Source organism: Carcharodon carcharias, chromosome 15 (assembly GCF_017639515.1).
Source record: "Carcharodon carcharias isolate sCarCar2 chromosome 15, sCarCar2.pri, whole genome shotgun sequence".
NCBI lineage: Eukaryota > Metazoa > Chordata > Chondrichthyes > Lamniformes > Lamnidae > Carcharodon > Carcharodon carcharias.
The window spans coordinates 7,271,346-7,293,593 of NC_054481.1; the positions used below are offsets into that span (position 1 = coordinate 7,271,346).

Sequence of the window (22,248 nt, forward strand, 5' to 3'; positions counted from 1 at the left end):
TTTGCATCTAATTCTGAACATTTAATTTGATTTCAGTGTCCCAACAAAATGACGGTAGGAGGCAGTCTCTGCTTGAAAGACTTCTCGATGCTGTTAAGCAGGTAAATTAAACTTTATTTTGCAATAAAGTTCGTTTATAAGCCAGAAGGAACTTTACAGGTTAATAAGAAGAGAAAATGCTGGCAATGTTAGGTAGGTCAGCCAGTATCTCTGGTGAAAACACAAAAGTTAATATTTCACGAGGGAAAAATTAGACCTACTCCCAAGGCTGCAGACTGTGCCAAGTTCTAAAATGCTGATTCATTGAAGATTTTACATAGGGCAATATGCAAATAAATTTTAGTGGAAACTTCAACCCAAAATCCACTTTTCAAAGCTAGTGCAATTTATGTCCGGATCACTGATTAATGCCAAAGTGGAAACTCTTGGGCAGGATCCTTAACAAAATCAGTGATCAATTTCAACACCACCTTCCATATAAGTGGATAAAACAACAAGCTGTTAAATTATCTTATCAGAGTCATGCAGTTGATTAGATTAAAGCTTCCACATTTGCAAACATGCAGGCACATTCTCCTAAATCATTTTCAATAAAAGCCCAGATGTCACCTTAACCTTTTCACAGGTGCTTTGACTGTTTTAGTTAGAAGAAGCTGATCCAAGGATGTCTGATGCAGAATTTTGAAATCTCCCTGCTTAGTTGACTCTCCATAGAGTTGTGTTAATATCTGCTTTAACTTTAAATGAGACAAGCACTTTTCAGAACTTTAGTGCATATTTACTGTGTAACCCCTAATTCTAATGCTGCAGAAAATTATGGAATGTTTCAACCAGCTCATAGAAAATGTGTTGGAGGCATTTTTTTTTTGCAATATTAGGGCAGTGGTAATGAGTTTTAAAATGTACGTGATTATTTGTCTTGCAAGTGCTAAGTATTTTCTGTGAAATGCTGCCTTCCTGATACAGTAACTAAGTGTTTCACAATTTCCACATTGAAATATAGCATATTTGTTGTATTAAGTTAACTTCTGTGTGTTTACAAAAGATAGTTTAATTTGGCACTATTTATAATATACTATTTACATATGGATACAAAGATAATTTTCTAATTAAATTATTGGGTCACCCTCTCTTGTGAGAGTATTGTTGCATTTTTATGATTCTCCACAGAGTGTGCTATTCATTGAGTATTGGATTAATTTATTTGTGTTCTTTCATGAATGTGAAAAATCGGTAAGAATTGGGTTTCCAGTCAGATTTGGGGTACAGTATGGATCTTGATTTTCTTCATTCTAAGTACTTAAACTTTTTTGGAACAGCCATGCAGTGTTACCAAATTTACTTCTGAATCACTGTCATGTTGTATCAAAGATAGAACAGATTGTCACATCAAAGCTGTGAAAGACACCAACAATTTTGACATTTATACTATGCCACTAATATAGTAAAAAACCTCAAAGGGCTCCAGGGAGGCAACAATGAGTAAAGGGAGAATGGTTAGTAATGGCAACCAGAAACATGATGGAAGAGATACTTTCTGGGAAATCTGTTGGATGAAGGAGGAGAGGTTGCAAGGTGAGATGATTTACAGAGAAAGTTTAAGAAGTGTTAGGCTGATGTGGAATTGTGCATGCTGAAGCACAGTCATGTTGGATTTTGCAGTGATTAGAGAGGGATGAGGCCACGTAGGGATTTGTTGAAGAAGACCAAATCAATGCATTAGCCTATATTGTGCTCATTGTAGACACATAGTTTCAAATTAAATAGGTTAGGATGGATGGGGTCACTCTTACAAGTTATATATGGGCTGAATTACATGTTGGGAGGTTTTTTTTCCCCTCAGAATAGTAGATCTGTGGAACAATGTGCTGCTTTGTGCAGTACGTGCTGATTTGCTGAATTTCTTAAAGCGAAGACTGGGCCTGTTTCTGGTTAGGGCGGAGGTCACCTTGTATAAGAGTTAGGTACTTTGTAACGTTAATCAGGGCCAGGTTGGCCTCCTGGACTACTTTTGATTGTCTAAAGAGATCAGGGAGGAAATTCCCAGATTTGTTTTCCTCCCTAATTAGCCTGGGTTTTTATCTTTTTTTCATCTCACGAGACCACATGATTCCAGATGGGGTGGGGAATCTGTCTGCATTGTAATGCATTAGTTTTCATAGCTATATGAGACAGGCTGGTAGGTCCGTTTTTGTCTTAGTTTTTCTATGATCATATCACATCCATTGTAGTGGAGTGGGCAAAAGGGGAAGCCAACACAGAATTTACTAGCTTTGTTGTGATATGGAGTGGAACCAAACTAAGCAGGTGAAACAGATGGATCACAAGAGGAGAGATGGTGGAGACAGATGCAGTGGTTGGTTTGTATTGAACGTTTTGAAGGCGAGTGGTCAAGTCAAGCAATGAAGGATAGTCCAGTGGTTAGACTTTGACTGAGGAAGTCCATGCTGTGGGCAAGACAGTAACTAGATTGAAACGGTTCAGAAAGTTGGACTCTGAGTTGGGTGATGAAGAAGTTTATTGTTAACTCCTGATAGCCAGTTGGCTAGTGATGACTTTACTCAGTTTAGGTTTATTCACAGAGTGAAACATTACAAGTTAGACCTCATAACTACACCAAGTGCCACTTCAAATGTGCTCCAGTAACAACCCATTAAATGCCCTCTGCTTGTATATATTTAACAACAATTGACATACAATTAATATTCAGTTATGCTAGAGGGGCAGGGTAAGGTTTGACAACTCACTAGGGGAGAGTGAAAATATTGAAGGTGTATTTTCAAGATGTGGCATTATGGCACTGGTCCTGAAGGAAGGATTGAGTTTGAGGAGAGGGAGGCAATGAATAGTTTGGTGGACATGCGGCCAAGAGGGGGTTTACTGTGTGTTTGGGTTAGTAAGCAGCGACAAGGGAGCTGTACAACAGGGTGAGTGTAGCTGCTGTATTAAGGCAGTTGCAAGACCAGAGAGAGGAAACTTAAGAGAATGTTGGCAAGGAAACCAGGGCTGTAGCAATTTCCATGGGTAGAAGATGACAGTTGAGATTGCTGAAAGAAAAAGTGGTGCGGGTGATAATGGCAACAAGCAAACAATGAGCAATATCTTTGTTATGTGCGCATTTCAGCTGCCAATCTGGACTCCATCCCATTATGTCTCTTTTCTTTCTGTATATGCCATAGAATGATATAGCACAGAAAGGGCCTTTTGATCCTAAAAATGGCTCTTTGAAAGAGTTATCCACTTAATCCCATTTTCTTATAGCCCTGCAAATGTTTCCCCTTCAAGTATTTATTGAAGTCTGCTTCCTCCACCCTTTCAAGAAGGATGTTTCAGATCATCATGCTTGCTGTGTAAGAAAAGAATTCCTCATCTTGACTCTGGTTCTTTTGCCAATTGCCTTAAACCTATGTCCTCTGTTTACTGAACCATCTGCCATTGGAAAGAGTTTCTCCTTATTTATGATTTTGAACATTATTAAATCTTCACTTCGCCTTCTCTGCTCAAAGGAGAACAACCCCAATTTCTCTAGTCTCTTACCCATACTGACATGCAATTATGCCATCTTTGATTCCTTCTTTCTCTCTTCTCCAGTCCCAACTCTAATGCCTCACTAGCCCTTGGCTTTTTCCCATTCCTGTCACGATGCCTGGCTTGAATCATCTCTGTGCTTCTTTACATTTTCTGAAGGGCCTATTGAGGCACTTATTGCTGCCTCCTAATCGCAACCCCAACTGCCCCATTCTACTCTCTCAATAACTGTTATGACCAATGCAGTTGGTAGAGCTGAGTTATTAAAAATTCCAGAGGGAAACTTTAAACAACTGTCATAGCCTATAATTTTAAGTGTTATGTTTGAGATGTGACTCTAAATTCTGGAATCAGACCACCAGTTCTTGAGGCTTTACATTAAACCAAATAAAACATTTTATTAATTTACACAAGTTAAAATATATATACACATGGTTACAAATTACTACTATCATAACTTTTAACAAAATCCCAAACTAATCTCCATCAAGGCAACAGCAGCCCATAGACTTAACCAGACACCAGGCAAAGCATTTTCGCCTTATGAATTCAAAATAAGGTTCTTTTCACTTTGGTTCCTGTGGAGATAGTGGTAGGCTCACAGCTGCTTTGATGTTACATTGCCTCTGCCCTGCACACACACAACTGCTGAAGTTATACCTAGCACCACTCATTGAATGTAAATTCTCATTGTATCACCAGCCTCTTTGAATTCCCCCTTTTAACAACAAAACCCCTTTCATAGTACCAATTTTATTAGTAATATATTGCTTGGTATCTGCTAGCTAAGTGGTAGTTTTCACCCCACTTCTTGAATGCTCGATTCAAACAATGCAAATGCACCCTATCTCTCTTACATATCAAAACCAGTACACATCAAAGCACCCAGACTAGCTGGCTTTAATCCAATTGAGACACACCCACAGACTAAACCTCTATTTTGAAAGAAAAATATTTTCCAATAATATATTTTATATATATATATATATTTTAATAGTTTCAGTTTAGCTTCTTGTTTTATTAGGGAATCAAAAGTTGAGGGCAGGCAGGAAGATGGAGTTAAGACCACAATCAGATCAGCCATGATCTTATTGAGTAGCAGAGCAGGCTCAATGGGCCAAATGACTTACGATCTTGTCTTGCATAAAAAAAATACAACTACCCAATCCTACTTCATAACCGAAAAAATGTTCAGCTCAAGTTTGCATATGAAAAAGAACCAGAGTCAAACTACAATTTCCTGCCTAACGGCATACCTTCAGTCATATAATCTAAATAAAGTTTCCAGAGTAATGGGTCTCTCTAGAGGTAATTTATTCAGTAGCAGATGACAAGTCAAAAAGAGGACACATTTATCAAATAGAATGTGGAAAAAGTATCATAGAATATAAAAACCATTTCTATCACTTTTTCTAATTTACCTCTTATTTTCTTAATTTTGTCCCATTTCTCCTTGTGTGCCACTATTTTCCATGTCTCGTAATGCATGCAGGAAGCTCAAGAATCTGCTCACTTCAGGAGCAGAAGCAGGAAATATTTCTAAATTATCCATCTGTACAGCAATTGCCTTGATCTGAAGTGTTATTGTTATATAGAATGGAGGTACATGTTAGCTTTTTTTTTAAAAGTTGTTGTAGTTTCAGGCTGTATCAAAGGGACCCCTGAGAAGACAACACTTTTGTGGAGTGTTTCCTTAATCCTAGTCCTTTTTGGAGTAATTTTTTAGTATTTCATTCTTATTTTTATACAAAAATAAGATGATTTTTTTTTATTTGTTCCTGGGATGTGGGTGTTGCTGGCAAGGCCAACATTTATTACTCATCTCTAATTGCCCTTGAGGAGGTGGTAGTGAGCCGCTGGAAGGCAGTTCCAGGATTTTGATCCTGTGATAATGGAGGAATACTGATATAGTTCGAAGTCAGGATGGTGTATGTCTTAGAGGGGAACTTGCAGATGGTGATGTTCCCATGCATCTGCTGTCCTTGCCCTGCTAGGTGGCAGAGGCTGTGGGTTTGGAAGGTACTGTTGAAGGAGGCCTGGTAAGTTGCTGCATTTTGTATGTGGTACACACTGCTCCCACTGTGGTGAAGGGCGTGAATGTTTAAGGTGGTGAATGTGGCTCTAATCAAGTGGGTTAATTTGTCCTGGATGGCATTGAGCTTCTTGAGTGTAGTTGGAGCTGCACTCAACCAAGCAAGAAGAGAGTATTCCATTGCATTCCTGACTTGTGCCTTGTTGATGGTGGACAGGCTTTGGGGAGTCAGGAGGTGAGTTACTCGCCTTGGAATTCCCAGCTGCTGACCAGCTCTTGTGATCTCAGTACTTATATGGCTGACCTAGTTCAGTTTTTGGTCAATGGTAACCCAAAATATTGATGACTGTGGCTACAAGAGTAGGTCAGAGGCTAGGAATCCTGCGGTGAATAACTCACTCCCTGACTCCCCAAACCTTATTCACCATCTACACGACACAAGTCAGGAGCGTAATGGAATATTCTCCACTTGCCTGGGTGAGTGCAGTTTCAACAACACTTAAGAAGCTTGACACCATCCAGGACAAAGCAGCCTGCTTGATTGGCACCCCATCCACAAACATCATTCCCTGCACCACAGGAGAACAGTGGCAGCAGTGTGTACCTTCTACAAGATGCACTGCAGAAATTCACCAAGGCTCCTTAGGCAGCACCTTCCAAGCCCATGACGGCTACCATCTGGAAGGGCAAGGGCAGCAGATAGATGGGAAAACCACCATCTGTAGTTCCCCTCCAAGCTATTCATCATCCTCACTTGGAAATATATCACCGCTCCTTCCCTGTTGCTGGGTCAAAATCCTGGAACCCCCTCCCTAACAGCACTGTGGGTGTACCTACACCACAGGGACAGCAGTGGTTCAAGAAGGCAGCTCACCACCCCCTTCTCAAGGGCAATTCTGGATTGGCAAATATGGCCAGTGACGCCCCTATCCTTTAAAGAATAAGAAAAAATCCATTGTGTGTCTTAAGGTTGATGGTTAGATTCTGCCTTGTTGGAGATGGTCATTGCCTGGCACTTGTGTGGTGCAAATGTTACTTGCCACTTGTCAGCCCAAGCCTGAATAATTTCCAGGCCTTGCTGCATATGGACATGGACTGCTTCAATATCTGAGGAGTTGCAATCGGTACTGAATATTGTGCAATCATCAGCAAACATCCCCATTTCTGGTGGAAAGAAGGTCATTGATGAAGCAACTGAAGGTGTTTGAGCCTAGGACGCTACTTTGAGAAACTCTGCCCTCCAACAGCTACCTCTTCCTTAACCAGTGGAGAGTTTTCCCCCCAATTCCATTGACTTCAATTTTGCCAAGGCTCCTTGATGCTGCACTTGGTCAAATGCTGCCTTGATGTTGTGTACATTCACTCTCGCATCCTCTCTTGTATAGAGCTGTTTTGTTCATGTTTGGACCAAGGCTACGAAGAGGTCAAGAGCTGAGTGGCCCTGCAGAACCCAAACTCAAATGCATCAGTGAGCAGATTATTGCTTGTAAGTGCTACTTAATAGCAGTGTTGATGATCCCTTCCATCACTTTGGTGATGGTCGAGAGGATTCTGATAACGGCACTAATTGGCTGGATAGGATTTGTCCTGCTTTTTGTTGCTGGCACATACCTGGCACATATTTCTTGTCTTTGGAGTTCCTTCCCTTATATTCAGCTATTGCTTTTCCTCCCCTTTTCAGTATTTTTAAAATATAATTCAAGTACCTAATTTCCCTTTATGCCTTTCCCCAGAGTTTTACCCTTGTTCTTCCAGTGCTGTTGTTCTGCCTTTTCGCTTCACTGATCTGTGATTTCCTAGGTATGTTTGTATTGCCTGTGGCAGCTCAACGGCACAGAAATGTTACCACAATAATTGATTATTGCTTTGCCCATTATATTACCATTCTCAATTATTGTAAACCTTATTTTTGATGTGTTTAATTTATGGCTGCCAAAGTTGTTTTTTGTGTACTTTCACTTAGCCTTCCAGTCAGTTCATTGTACGCACTTATTTGGAACACAGCTTAAATAGTGAGTCATTTGAGAGCACCTCCTTGTTTCAGCTGAATTGACTTTGGAATTGTTGCTAAACCAACTGACCTTTTGTCATGGTAAAAATTATTGTCATTGTTTATTGATGCATTGCTTAAACCTCCAAACAATTTATTCTGTCACATCACTCTTTTATTTATGATGAGACCACAGAAAATTCAGGTTTCAAATCTTGTCAAATAAGGCTGCTAGTCCTTCAAATGTCATTGCAGACTTTGGGAACAGTAAGATCATGTTTTTCTATTTTTGTTATTCATAACGTACCTGCATCAAGAGATGTTTCTTCTTTCCTCCTCGTCATTGTTTTCTTTCTTCTGCTTCTGTATTTGGATGTTGGAAATTCACATATGCAGTTTCAACCTATTATGGGGAAGTTTGGTAGAAAGGCCACGTGTTGAAATTAATAAGTTTAATTCAATGTATAGTATCACATGGTCTGTTGCTTTTTCTAGGGGGCATTGACTGTATAATGTGTAGAGGGTTCTCTTATTTGCATGTTTATGTATTCCTAGCAGTGATGGCATGTCTTGCATAAAGCTGCCTTCAGTCAGTTTGGTGATGTATTTTGGCTGAATGCAATACGACCAAAACCAAACTCTCAGATATTGAAACAAGATGAATGACTGTTAATTTCTACTATTGTATTATTGGCCTTTTGAGAATTTAAAGTAATCTGTTTTGATCCTCTGTAGCATTTTCTTTGCATTCATTGTTGCTCATCCCCTTCCCTATAGTGCCAAATTCGCTTTGGAGGAAGAAAAGAAATTGCATCAGACACTGACAGTCGGTGAGAGAAATACCAATTTGTTCCTGACTTGTGATTTATTTGTTTATTGCTTTGTTTGTGTAACATATTGTTATTTTTGTTTTCATTTCAGATTTCTGGAATTTAGTTTATTGTTTTTAATCAATATTGAAAAAATATATTTTCCGATATATGGAGTACTTTTAAAATTGTTAATTTATTTGTAACTTAGTAAATGAACTTCAAAATACTCCTTTCCCCAACCTGGTCTTGGCTCAATGGTAACACATTTGACCATGAGTCCAAAGATCATGGGTTTAACGTGCAGGGCTTAAGCACATGGTCTAGTCTGATACTTTAGTGCAGTGTTAAGAGAATGCTGTACTGTTGCGGATGTTGTCTTTCAAATAAGACAGTCACCGAGGGCCCATCTGTCCTGTCAGGTGGGCGTAATCTGGCATAATCTGTTTGAAGAAGAGCATGGGCATCCTCCCAGTGTCCTGCCCAATGTTCATCCCTCAACCAACATTTGGTAATTAATTGCATTGATCTTATTGAAGTTATATACCATGTTTCCCTGCATTACAAGAGTGACTACACTTCAAAAGCACTTCATTGGTGCAAAGTGCTTTGGGGTAACTTGAGGTTATGAAGGGCACGATATAAATTCAAGTTCTTTCTTTCCTTCCTAGCTTTAATTATGACCATATTTATAACTAGTACAATGTGTTCATTTACAGTGGACTGAAATTTGTGGACCTAATTTCTTTCAACTTCACAGTGTCCTTAGGAGCTGAACAAATCAAGCCAGCCTTCAAGCTGGATATGAAATGAAATGAATCCATATTCCAATCCTTCTTGACATGACTTTTCAAAACACAACCTCCAATCCTAGTGTTACCATCTCTGCCAGCCTCATTTCATTGTGTGATGGTTCTTAGATTGGAACATGTTTACCATCACATTTAATTTCTTGGGAGATACCCCATCTTATTGTTGCATTACATAGCCCATTTAGTGCTTTTGGATAAATATGATTCTTAAAAACCAGTTCAAAAGAAAATTAGCTGCTTTACAGAATTGTAACAAAAGAAAGGGCTTTGACCAGTGCTGCTGAGGTGGGAGGTTATGGACAAGATTTGTCCAGGAAAGGTGATAGTTCAGTCTGAACAAACTGACATGTATTTGTGTTACCATACTTGGTTTAGCAGATATGGCTCTCTCAGTTTGTGTTTGTTCAGATAATCCTGTGTCCACTATAAAAGGGAACATTCTAAGATCTATTGTAACTATTCTACACCACTTCTCAGGAAAATAAAATATTTCTTAGTTGGATTCTCAAAGTATTATCATGTATTTTTGAAACCATTGTGCATTTTAAACTGCACAGTGCTTGAAAGAGCAAAACAGTGATACATCCAGGTTTCTCATTATGGCTGTACTTGCACTGGAAGAATTTTGGTTGTTGGCTGAAGGCAGCTTGTTGAATTTCAGATTTAGTACCAGGGGTGGCCAAACTTAGTGAACAAAAGAGCCACATACAATGATCTTCAGACGTTCGAGAGCCGAAAGACATGAACAAACTTTACACAGGCTAATTACTTCTAGTGGAGGTCTTGTGGGCCTCCTTCCTGGCTGTATGTCTTTGAAAATCAGGGAAAGAAAGGAAGGAAGCACTGTGCATGCAAAAAGAAAGAGTTTTAAGTGCCAAACTGTTTTCCTTGCCTCCTTAGTCCCATTATCCACTTTTGAAATATTTTGTATGGCATATTTCTAAACAAATTATTGACCTCTATCTACCTTACTACACCAGAGATCTAAAAAACTAACAAAAGCTGATCATAATCCTTTTATAAAGAACAAATCAAAAGCTTAGTGTTAACGAATGTAATAATTCTTATTTGATTTAAAACTGACTTTTTATTGATGCAGGCATCACTATTTTCAAACTTCATCAGAAAATAATTGTCTGATATATTTGTTGAAAATATTTGCAGGTCTTTAATGTATAGAATTAAACCGTCCTTAGTGCTAGCATAGTGCAGGCAGTTGTAAGCCTGATTAAGTGCAATTAAACATCTTGCAATAAAATTATAGTATGTTGTTTGAAATTCTAGAAGATAAATTGATATTAATTAAAACCTTTATTTCTTTTTACATGTTTTTTTCATATCTGAATTTATACCTGAATAACAATCATGTGTTCTGCTAGCTACTCAAATTTGGGCTAAGTATTTAAATATTTTCCAAAACATCTGTATTGATGTTTTTCAGCTACATGTCCAGAAAGACATTTCTTAGCAAATTACTTTTGCATCTCAAGTTTCAGAGGTGTCAGGTATTTTATAAAGGTGGAACTTTTAAAGGCATGGCTCGTGAACAAAGTATTTTATCATGCATTTCACTTGTTCTGTTAACAGGGTGATCTGTCTGTGCGCTCAGTTTGAGACTGTGTTACAGCACGGCTTAAGAAGAAGCAGAGGATTAGCACTCACAGCAGCTGCTATCAAACAAGCAGCAGGATTCGCTAATAAAACTGAAACAGGTAATCATTGAATAAAAAGCTATCTGTAGGTCTCGTTTTTACGTTATTAAACTAAACAGTTTTCGATATTGAATTGCTGTGGTCATTATGGACTATTTAAGCTTTAGAATATAATGTTTTTTATTAGGAATTCTGAATGTACCTCTTCATGAATACTTGTCAAATAATTTATAAGCAAGAATTTGCTTTGTCAGAATTAGATTTGTTCACTGTTAAAAAAGTAAAATACTGCTGATGCTGGAAATCTGAAACAAAAACAAAAATGCTGGTAATATTATGATCAGCATCTATGGAGAGAAACTAAGGTAACATTTCAAGTCGAGATGACCTTTATCAGTACTGAAGATAGATCGAAATATAAACGTTTTTAAGGCAGTGGAATGGGTGAGGGGGGGCAGGAGTAACAAAAGGTAAGGTCTGTAATAGCGGGGAGAGCAGGAGACATTAAATAGCAAAAGATTTTGTGATATAACAGCTAAAGAGATTAGATTTCTTCACACAGGTGTGAGTGCGATGAGGTCCAAATTATTTTTGTTTACGGATGCACCAGGAAGCTAATAGGTCAATTGTTAACGCATGTCTGTGAGCCACATCTGGCTCTTTAATATCTTGATTGCACCTCTTTTACCTTTTGAGTGGGGTTTTATTTGGGGCGGTTATTTGGGCAGGTACAGTCATGTATCCTGAACTCCAGCATCCTCTGATTTGTGAGTGGCAAGCACCATTTTAAGGGATCAAGATTCAGGAGTGGGGACTCGGATTTTCTGAAGAGAACAGCAGGCAACTTGATATTTTGACAGCACTGTTAAGTCAGGAGCATCAAAGTGGTGAGCGATTGGTTATCGTTGATTTTCGCTTCACTGTCAGCTTGTTGCTCATGATGAATTTTGAGGTACCTGGCTTAACAGCAATAGGTATTTTTAAAATGCTGCTGCAGAGCTTAAATTAGTCCTATACATGGACTTAGTTCTAGGTTGTGCCAAGTAATTAAAAAAAATGGATTCAGTGCCCTTCTTGTGTCATTAACTTCATAATTTGCATACCAATATGAGGTAGTGAAATAAGAAAATGTTCAAACTGTTCATTTTTCTTTGCTCAGTCAAGTTATTTAACAGCTTGTTTGAGGCAAAGTATCTGTCTTTTCATTCTTAATTTCTTTATTTTTCTCCGCAATAATCTCATTGTATTGTCTCTTCTCTTTGAAGATATTGTAATTCTTGTTGGGAAGCCCAACATTTTATTAGTTTTTTTTTATCTGCGAGCTGTCTTATGACTTGTGTACCTGAGCCTCTAAATCTCTTTATCCATCTTCACCGTTGCCCGCACCTTCTCCCCATTTCACGATTTACATTATATTAATCGTTTGACACTGTTATGCCCAAAGTGTACTATCTTATACTTTATTGCATTGAACCATATCTACCGTAGTTCTGTACACTTGCTTTATCAATCCTTGTTGCAATTTTCTGCTTATTTTTTCACATCTTAATTTTGTATTGCTCACTCTACTCCTAAATCTAGATTGAAAAAACCCAAGGGCAGCATTTTGCGGGCCCGCTTGCCGACACCGTAAAATGACGTGCGGTGACGTTGGGCAGGTGTCCCGACGTCACTGAACGTCATTTAGATTTTCAGTTTGGCAGGCGCGCAGCCAAGTTGGCTGCTCACCTGCCGAACTGTTAAAGGCCTGTTAAAGCCACTTAATTAGAACAGTTAAAGGAGCTCCCCGTCCAACCTTAAGGTTGGCGGGGGGGCAGGCGAAGAGCCCAGGCGACCTTCGCATTTTTCATGAAGCCTCATCCACGGGCGGGATGAGGTTTCATGAAGTGTTATAACATTCAGTAAAAGTTATTTTAAAAATTCATTGACATGTCCCAGCTCATGTGACACTGCCACATGAGGGGACACGTTTTAAAAGGTTTTTTTTCTTTGATTTAAATTTTGAAACCTTTAAACCTTAACTCTGCGCTCTTTCGCGGGCCTTAATTGGCTTGCCCATGTAAAATGGCGAGTCCCCAATCGGGGTTGCCGATCAGGTTTGCGCCCGCCCCCACATAACCCCCCCCGACGGGGGGAAAATGCTGCCCCAAGTCTTTGAGGAACATCTCCCAGCAATCTAAAAATGTCCGTTTAATCCCAACTCAAACTCCCATCCTGTTTCCTATTCATGTCACAAGACTATTTCCATTAACAAGTGCCTCAACTTTAGCTAGTAGTATCTTTTTTAAAAAATTATTTTGTGAGAGGTGGGCATCACTGGCAAAGCCAGCATTTGATGTCCATCCCTAATTGAACTGAGTGGATTGCTAGGCCATTTCAGGGGGCAGTTTAGAGTGAACCACATTGCTGTGGACCTGGAGTCACACGTAGGCCAGACCAGATAAGGATGGCATATTTCCTTCCCTAAAAGACATTAATGAACAAGATAGGTTTGACAATTAATAGTTTCATGGTCACTATACTGAGATTAGCTTTATATTCCAGATTTTATTAACTGAATTTAAATTCCACCAGCTGCCATGGTGTGATTTGAACCCTTGTCCCCAGAGCTTTAACCTGGGTCATTAGATTATTAGTTCAATGACATTACCACTATACCACCATCTCCCCATCTTGTGATTCAGACTAGTATAAAAAAAAGGTAATCTTGCAGGTCAACAGAGTTACAAGTATTGCACAACCCTACCCACAGTGCTGTTAGGAAGGGAGTTCCAGGGTTGTGACTCAGTGACAGTGAAGGAACGGTGATATATTTCCGAGTTAGGATGGCGAGTGACTTGGGAACTTCCTGGTAGTGATGTTCCCATGTGTCTGCTTCTCTTACATTTCTAGATGGCAGTGGTTGTGGGTTTGGAAGATGTTGTCTAAAGAGCCTTGGTGAATTCCTGCAGTGCATCTTGTAGATGTTACACACTGCTGCTACTGTGCGTCAGTGGTGGAGGGAGTGAACGTTTGTGGATGTGGTGCCACTCAAGTGGGCTGCTTTGTCCTGGACCGTGTCAAGCTTCTTGCGTGTTGTGGGAGCTGCACTCATCCAGGGAAGTGGAGAGTATTCTAACACACTCCTGACTTGTACCTTATAGATGGTGGACGGGCTTTGGGGAGTCAGGAGGTGAGTTACTTATCGCAGGATTCCTAGCCTCTGACCTGATCTTGTAGTCACAGTATTTATATGGCTAGTCAGTTCAGTTTCTGATCAACGGTAACCCCCAGGATGCTGATAGTGGGGGATTCAGTGATGGTAGTGCCATTGAATGTCAAGGGGCGATGGTTAGATTCTCTTTTGTTGGAGATGGTCATCGCTTGGCACTTGTGTGGTGCGAATGTTACTTGCCACTTGTCAGCCTAAACCTAGATATTGTCCAGGTCTTGCTGCATTTGGACGTGGACTGCTTCAGTATCTGAGGAGTCGCAAATGGTGCTGAACATTGTGCAATCATCAGCGAACATCCCCACTTCTGACCTTATGATGGAAGGAAGGTCATTGATGAAGCAGCTGAAGATGGTTGGGCAGAGGACACTACCCTGAAGAACCCCTGCAGTGATGTCCTGGAGCTGAGATGACTGACCTCCAACAACCACAACTATCTTCCTTTGTGCTAGGTATGACTCCAACCAGTGGGGAGTTTTCCTCCTCATTCCCATTGACTCCAGTTTTGCTAGGGCTCCTTGATGCCACACTCGGTCAAATGCTGCCTTGATGTCAAGGGCAGTCACTCTCACCTCACCTCGGGAGTTCAGCTCCTATGGCCATGTTTGAACCAAGGCTGTAAAGAGGTCAGGAGCTGAGTGTTCCTAGCAGAACCCAAACTGGGTGCCGGTGAGCAGGTTATTGCTAAGCAAGTGCCGCTTGATAGCACTGTTGATAACCTCTTCCATCACTTCACTGATGACCGAGAGTCGACTGATAGGATGGTAATTGGCGGGTTGGATTTATCCTGCTTTTTGTGTGCAGGACATACGTGGGCAATTTTCCACATAGCTGGCTAGAAGCCAGTGTTGTAGCTGTAATGGAACAGCTTGCCTAGGGGTGCAGCAAGTTCTGGAGCACGTCTTCAGTACTCCAATGAATACAGGCCTAGTCGGCCCAGTCTCACCTCACAGGACAATCCTGCCACCCCAGTAATTAATCTGGTGAACCTTCGCTGCACTCTGTCTATAGCAAGTATATCCTTTCTTAGGTAAGGAGACAAAAATTGCATACAGTACTCCAACTGTGGCCTCACCAAGGCCCTGTACAGCTGCAGTAAGACATCCTTGCTCTTGTGCTCAAGTCCTCTCGCAATGAAGGCCAAAATACCATTTGCCGCCTTAACTGCATTTTTGCTTTCAGTGATTGATGAGGAGGATACCCAGGTCCCTTTGTACATCAACATTTCCCAGTCATTCACCATTTAAATAATTCTCTGCCATTCTGTTTTTCCTGCCAAGGTGGATAACTTCACACCTATCCATGTTTTACTGGATTTGCCATGTATTTGCCCACTCACTCAACCTGTCTAAATCACCTTGAAACCTCTTAACACCCTCTTCATTGGTCACATTTCCACCAAGTTTTGTATCGTCTGCAAACTTGGAAATATTACATTTGGTTCTCTCATCCAAATCATCGATGTATATTGTGAATAGCTTGGGCCCAAGCACTGATCTGTGCAGTACCCCAATAGCCATGACCTGCCATTCAGCGAAAGACCCATTTACTCGTGCTCTCTGTTTCCTGTCGGCTAGCCAAATCTTCGTCTATGGCAATATATTACTCCCAATCCCATGTGCTTTAATTTTACACACTAACCTCTTATGTGGGACTTTATCAGAAGCTTTCTGAAAATCTAAATACACCACATCCACTGGTTCTCCCTGATCCATTCTGCTAGTTACGTCCTTAAAAAAACTACAGTAGATTTGTTGAACATGATTTCCCTTTCATAAATCCATGTTGACTTTGTCTAATCCCATTGATATTTTCTAAGTGTCCTATTATCACATCCTTTATAATAGTTTCCCTACTACTGATGCTAGGTTAACCGGTCTGTAGTTTGCTGTTTTCTTCCTCACTCCTTCTTAAAACAAAATGATGGCCACCTGAGGATCACCCAACTTCTCTTGTGGATTGAAATACCCCCCACTGTCTCGAGGGAACAAAAAGAACTTTCCAGACTTAAGTTGACTCAGTGCCTTTTCCTGAAACTAATTCAAAAGGGTAATTTCAAATTGATTAGGTCATTTGGGTACAAAGACAATGGCTGTTTCAAACTCTCAGTGTGAAAGCTACCACCCAGGATGTACAATTGACCTAGCCACCCATCGTATTTGGAAAAAGATTTTGGACTTTTAACAGGTTACATGGCGAGATGATGATGTTTGTTGCCTGCTTTTAAAATAACAACAGGAAGCTGTTCTTCAGACAGATTCCACCGAAAGATATGAACCAGCTGCAAGACATCAAAGCAGCCAAGGTAATAAACAGCAATGTCTTAAAAGTGGGAGATTCCTAACAAAGAGGAGTACTTTCTTCAACCTGTTCTAACTTTCAGTTCATATGAGTACCAGCCTCCTGGAAACTCAGCCATTAAAAACCATGCAGCTTGCTGAAAATCCCTTAGCTTACAAGACCTCCACCTCAATTAAAGCGCAACCTTTTATCTAAGAAACAACAGGACTGCCACGAAAGAGACTGAGATTATCATAAATGTTAATTGTATGCTTTTTTAAATCACCTGTTTCTAATCTTTGAGTGAGTGATAGTGTGGGTGAGTCAAGTGAGTGAGATGTCGTGTTTTAAAGCTCTGGACAATTATGTAATAATAAATAACCTTCCTTATTTTTCAATTCATAAATTGGGAAAATCACTCTTGTGGGTAAGAAAACACCCACCACTTATATACAAAAATACTGATCACAGGCAGTAAAAGGAAACAAATTTTGTCTGTAACAATTCTTTGAGTTGTTGGAAGGCAGCATAGCTGAAGACAATGCTAAGTAATTCTTAGTTGAGCATTTTTATGTTCAGTATGAGCCAGCATTTCCAGGAAACTAAGGTGGGTTAGCGTGGGTTGTGCTTTCATATGACTGAGATTATTGTCTTCATAATTACGCTAATGAAAAACTGACTCAAGGTTTGTGCACTGGGTTGAGAATGGGTGTGTGCCATGCCAACGTGTACTTCACAGAACCAAGAATCAGATGAACTTGGGTTTGATCTACAGAAATACTCACAGAAATGAGAATTTGTATTTGGCTCACTGGGATGTTCTGTACTCAATATTGAAAGCTAAAATATAAAATGAAAGATTAATAACAATCATAATATGAACATATTTTAGATCTGAAACACTATAAGGACATTACATAAGAAATAGGAACAGGAATAGACCATTCGGCCCCTCGAGCCTGCTCTGCCATTCAATAAGATCATGGCTGATGATCTTGTGTTTTGATTTCTACATTGCCATCTAACTCTGATAACCTTTGATTTCCCTTGCCTAACAAGAATCAATCTCCCTCTGCCTTAAAAATATTCAATGAGCCTGCTTCCACCACCTTCTCAGGCAGAGAGCTAGCTCCAAAGTCAAACAACCTTCAGAGAAAAAAATTTCTCCCCATCTCTGTCTTAAAAGGGCGACCCCTAATTTTAAAACATTGTCCCTTAGCTCTGGACTCACCCAAAAGAGGAAACATCCTTTCGATGTCCACCTTGTCAAGGCCGTTCAGGATCTTGTATACTTAAATCAAATCACCCCTCACTCTTCTAAACCCCAGTGGAAACACGCCCAGTCTGTCCAACCTTTCCTCATAAGACAACCCACTTATTCCATGTATCAATCTAGTAAACCTCCTTTGAACTGCCTCCAATGCATTTACATCCTTCCTTAAATAACGAGACCAAAACTGCACGCAGTATTCGAGGTGCAGTCTCACCAACACCCTGTGTAACTGAAGCATAACATCCTGACTTTTATGTTCAATCCCTCTTGTGATAAACGATAGCATTCCATTAGCCTTCTTAATTACTTGCTGTGTCTGCATACTAACTTTTTATGACTCATGTACTAGAACACCTAGATCCCTCTGCACCTCAGAATTATGCAGCCATTCTCTATTCAAGCGATACTCTGCTTTTTTGTTCTTCCTGCCAAAGTGAACAACTTCACATTTTCCCACATTAAACTCCATTTGCCAGATCTTTGCCCACTCGCTCAACCTATCTTATATTCATCTGCAACCTCCTCATGCACTCTTCACAACATACTTCCCTACCTATCTTTGTGTCATCTGCAAATTTCACTACTATGTCTTCACTCCCCTCATCTAAGTTATTAATGTAAATCATAAAAGGTTGAGGCCCCAGTACAGACCCCTGTGGGACTCCACTCGTCACATCCTGCCAATCTGAAAAAGACCTATCTCTGTTTTCTGCCAGCCAGCCAATCTTCTATCCATGCTAATATGTTACCCCCTACACCACGTGCTTTATTTTCTGTGATAACCTTTGATGTGGCATCTTACCAAATGCCTTCTGGAAATCCAAGTATAGTACGCCCACAGGCTCCCCTTTACCCACTGTGCATGTTACTCCTTCAAAAATTTCCAATAAATTGGTGAAACATGATTTTCCTTTCACGAAACCATGCTGACTCTTTCCGATTGCCTTGAGCTCTTCTAAGTGCCCAGTCATTTCCCCCTTAATGGTCGATTTGAACAGCTTCCCTAAGACATACGTAAAGCTAACTGGCCAATAGCTTTCTGTTTTCTGCCTCCCTTCCCTCTTGAACACAGGGGTTATATTTGCTACATTCCAGTATGATGGAAACTTTCCAGGATCTAGCGAATTTTGAAAAATTAACACCAGCACGTTGACTACCTCATTAGCCATCTCTTTTTAAGACTCTAGGATATAATCCATTGGGACCCGGAGACTTGCCAACCTGAAGCTCCGTCAATTTACTCAGTACCATTTCCCTGGTGATTTCAACTTCACCAAGTTTTCCTCTCCCTTTCACCTCCTGATTTGCAGCTATTGTTCTTTGTATCCTCTAAAGTAAACACAGAAGTGAAATATTTGTTCATTTCTTTCTCCATTTCCTTATTACCTACTATTAACTGGCCACTGTCACTCTCTAGCGGACCAACACTCACTTTACTTAGTCTTTTCCTTTTTAAATACCTGTAGAAACTCTTGTTATCTGTTTTTACATTTCTAGCTAGCGTCCTCTCATACTCTAATTTCTTTCTCCAGATTAACCTTTTAGTCATTCTCTGTTGTTCTTTATTTTTTGTCCAGTCGTCTGCCCTACTACTCATCTTTGCAGAGTTGTATGGTTTTCCTTAAGTTTGATGTTTTCCTTAACTTTTTTAGTTAACCACAGGTGGTGGTATGTTAAATGTGTCAGTAAAAAATACATTTTGAGAACCAATAATTAAGCCCAAGACTCAATTCCGTAATTTATTTAATTTTATATGAAAAATTATGCCTTATAGAACAGAAAATTTTTCATATGTGCATTGAGACGCATTAGAAGAATTTTTTTTCAAAATAACTTTCCCATCATAAATGTAGAAAAAATTGAGTGATAAAGCATTCTGCCAAAATAAGATTTTTTCCCTGCATCATGTGATGTGAGACTGCAAAGCGTTACAATTTCCGTAGAGGCTGATAATTTGAACTTCCAGTTATTAGCTGAAAGAATGACCTGATGAGATTTCACATTTTGAAACTTTTTACTGCAACAAATGACTAAAAAGCACAATTAACTCAACACGTTTTAGTGGGCAACTTACTCTTTTAACTACAGAAAGTGACATTCTTCTTGTATGCTTATCACCTACCGCACTCTCCACAGATTTACAGTCCTTCTCATAAACAGTCCATAGTTGCTCTCAGCTTTCAGTGGGTTCCCATATCTACGATTTACTGAGTAGTAACTTCAAGTGACCATCTCCAGGTGCTTTCCTCAGTTTTCAGAGAATTCCTTAAATCCACCACCGGCAGTAACGCCTGTCCCAATGATTCTTCTTCCTCCTGGTCATGCAAGGTCAAATCAGGAATCCTTAGATGGCTGCAAGATGCATCTCTTCAATTAGAGACTGTCTCCTGTTATGGCATAGCGGATGGTAAATGCCAAGCTGCTCAAATCCCAGACGGAAACTTGAAACAGCTGCCACATCCATTTTGCAATTTGTATTTTATTTTGAGATGCGTGCCTTGAATTCAGTCGTAATGCGTCCATCAAGACTGAGATTTCTCCACTGACCACACAGAACTTCTGCTGTATGTAAAATTCATCAATTTGTAGGGAGGCCTGTAACCTGCACTCAAAAATGGTTTTCTCTGCCCTCTTCCCCATGGCAACGTGAAATGCACTAACCTTGTATCCTGGTAGAAATGCTAATTAGCCATCTTTGATCCCAGCTCCCTTTCATCTTGGAAGTAAACAGACAGACTACAGCACAGCTCCCTCCTTGACAGCACTGTGGGTGTACCGACATCACATGGACTGCAGCAGTTCAAAAAAGCGGCTCACCACCACCACCACCTCCAGGGCAATTAGGGATCGGTATCAGATGCTGGCCTAGCCAGCGATGCCCACGTCCAGTGAAAGAATTTTTAAAAAAATTTACAACTGGCTGCCAACAACACCTTCCTGGGACTTTGGGAGACTCAAAGTCAATGCATGGTAAACACAGAGACTGGGCATTGTCTTCTAGTGTAAGTACCTTGCACCTTCTCAGTAAAACAATCTGAACTAAAACTGAACCTTCCTTTGATCTCTTAAGAATCCTACCACCCAGGTTTACCGAAAGGCAATTGCAGGACAGATCACAAAAACCTCTTTGTATGCCCTAAATTTTAAGGTACTCAAAATATAATAATAAGACCATATGGCGTAGGAGCAGAAGTAGGCCATTCGGCCCATTGAGTCTGCTCTGCCATTCAATGTGATCGTGGCTGATCTGATGATCCTCAATTCCACTTTCCTGCCTTTTCCCCATAACCTGTGATTCCCTTACTGATCAAAAATCTATCTCAGCCTTGAATATACTGAATGACCCAGCCTCTACAGCCCTCTGCGGTAAAGAATTCCACAGATTCACTGTCCTCTGAGGGAAAAAAATTGCTCCTCATCTCTGTCTTAAATAGGCAACCCCCACCCTGAGATTATGCCTACTTGTCCTAGACTCTCCCACAAGGGGAAACAACCTCTCAGCATTTACCCTTTCAAGCCTGCTAAGAATCTTACATGTTTCAATGAGGTCGCCTCTTATTCTGCTAAACTCCAATGAGTGCAGGCTCAACCGACTCAACCTCTCCTCATAAGAAAGTCCTTCCATTCCTGGGATCAACCTAGTGAACGTTCTCTGGGCTGCCTCCAATGCCAGTATATCTTTCCTTAGATAAGGGGACCAAAACTGTTCCCTGTATTCTAGGTGTGGTCTAACTAATGCCTTGTATGGTTTTAGCAAGACTTCCCTATTTTTATACCCCACTCCCTTTGAAATAAAGACAAACATTGCATTAGCCTTCCCTATTACCTGCTGAACTTGCGTGCTAGCTTTTTGTGATTCATGCATGAGGACCCCCAAATCCCCCTGTGCTGCAGCCTTCTGCAGTTCTAGCCCATTTAAATAATACTCAGCTCCTCTTTTCTTCTGCCAAAGTGCACAACCTCATATTTCCCACATTATATTCCGTCTGCCAAGTTTTTGGCCACTCACTTAACCTTTCTATATCCCTCTGTATTCTCATGTCACCCTCGCCACTTGGCTTCCCCCCTATTTTTGTGTCATCCACAAACTTGGCGATAGTATGTTCACCTCCTTCATCCAAGTTATCTTATGTACCTCATAATTGTAACACATGTTGGGATGACACACACATATCTATAGCATAATTGGCATATGAAAGCCCTACTTCCTCTGCGGCCAGGTTTGCAAATGATTGAAAACACCTTTTTGATTGCGTGTGTGCGCGTGTGTGTGTGTGTATATTTAGACTTTCTACAGCTGTTGATTTGTTACTCACTGCTTACTGGCCTTTTGTGCATATGGTCGTGCCTTACGTGTTACAAGCTGGAACAGTTACCTATACTTCTCTGAAAATGTTTATGTACTGCCTTGTGTTTGTTCAAAATAATGTGTCCATTTATCACAATTTAAGTTAAAGGGGCTATTTGGAATAATTAGGGATGGGCAATAAATGTTCACCTTGCCAGCAACTCTCAGATCCAATGAAATAATTAAAAACAAATCAACACCCATCATCTTGATGAGCACAAAAACAAATTTAAAAAGTACTTATATTGCATTTCTGGGAACCGAGGGAAAACTCTCTACTGGTTGTAGTTATGCCTAACGCAAAGGAAGATGG

General features: G+C 40.2%; 1 protein-coding gene across 5 annotated transcripts in view; it reads left to right on the top strand.

The window, feature by feature from the left end:
• Positions 1-22,248, top strand: part of snx29 (sorting nexin 29) — a 523,801-nt gene that overhangs the window by 23,205 nt on the left and 478,348 nt on the right. For all 5 annotated transcript variants that reach the window (XM_041206786.1, XM_041206785.1, XM_041206787.1 and 2 more), the window contains 3 exons: positions 37-101; positions 8,328-8,380; positions 10,759-10,883. In XM_041206786.1, coding sequence (XP_041062720.1) covers positions 37-101; positions 8,328-8,380; positions 10,759-10,883 — 243 coding nt within the window. The remainder of the gene's footprint in view (positions 1-36; positions 102-8,327; positions 8,381-10,758; positions 10,884-22,248) is intronic.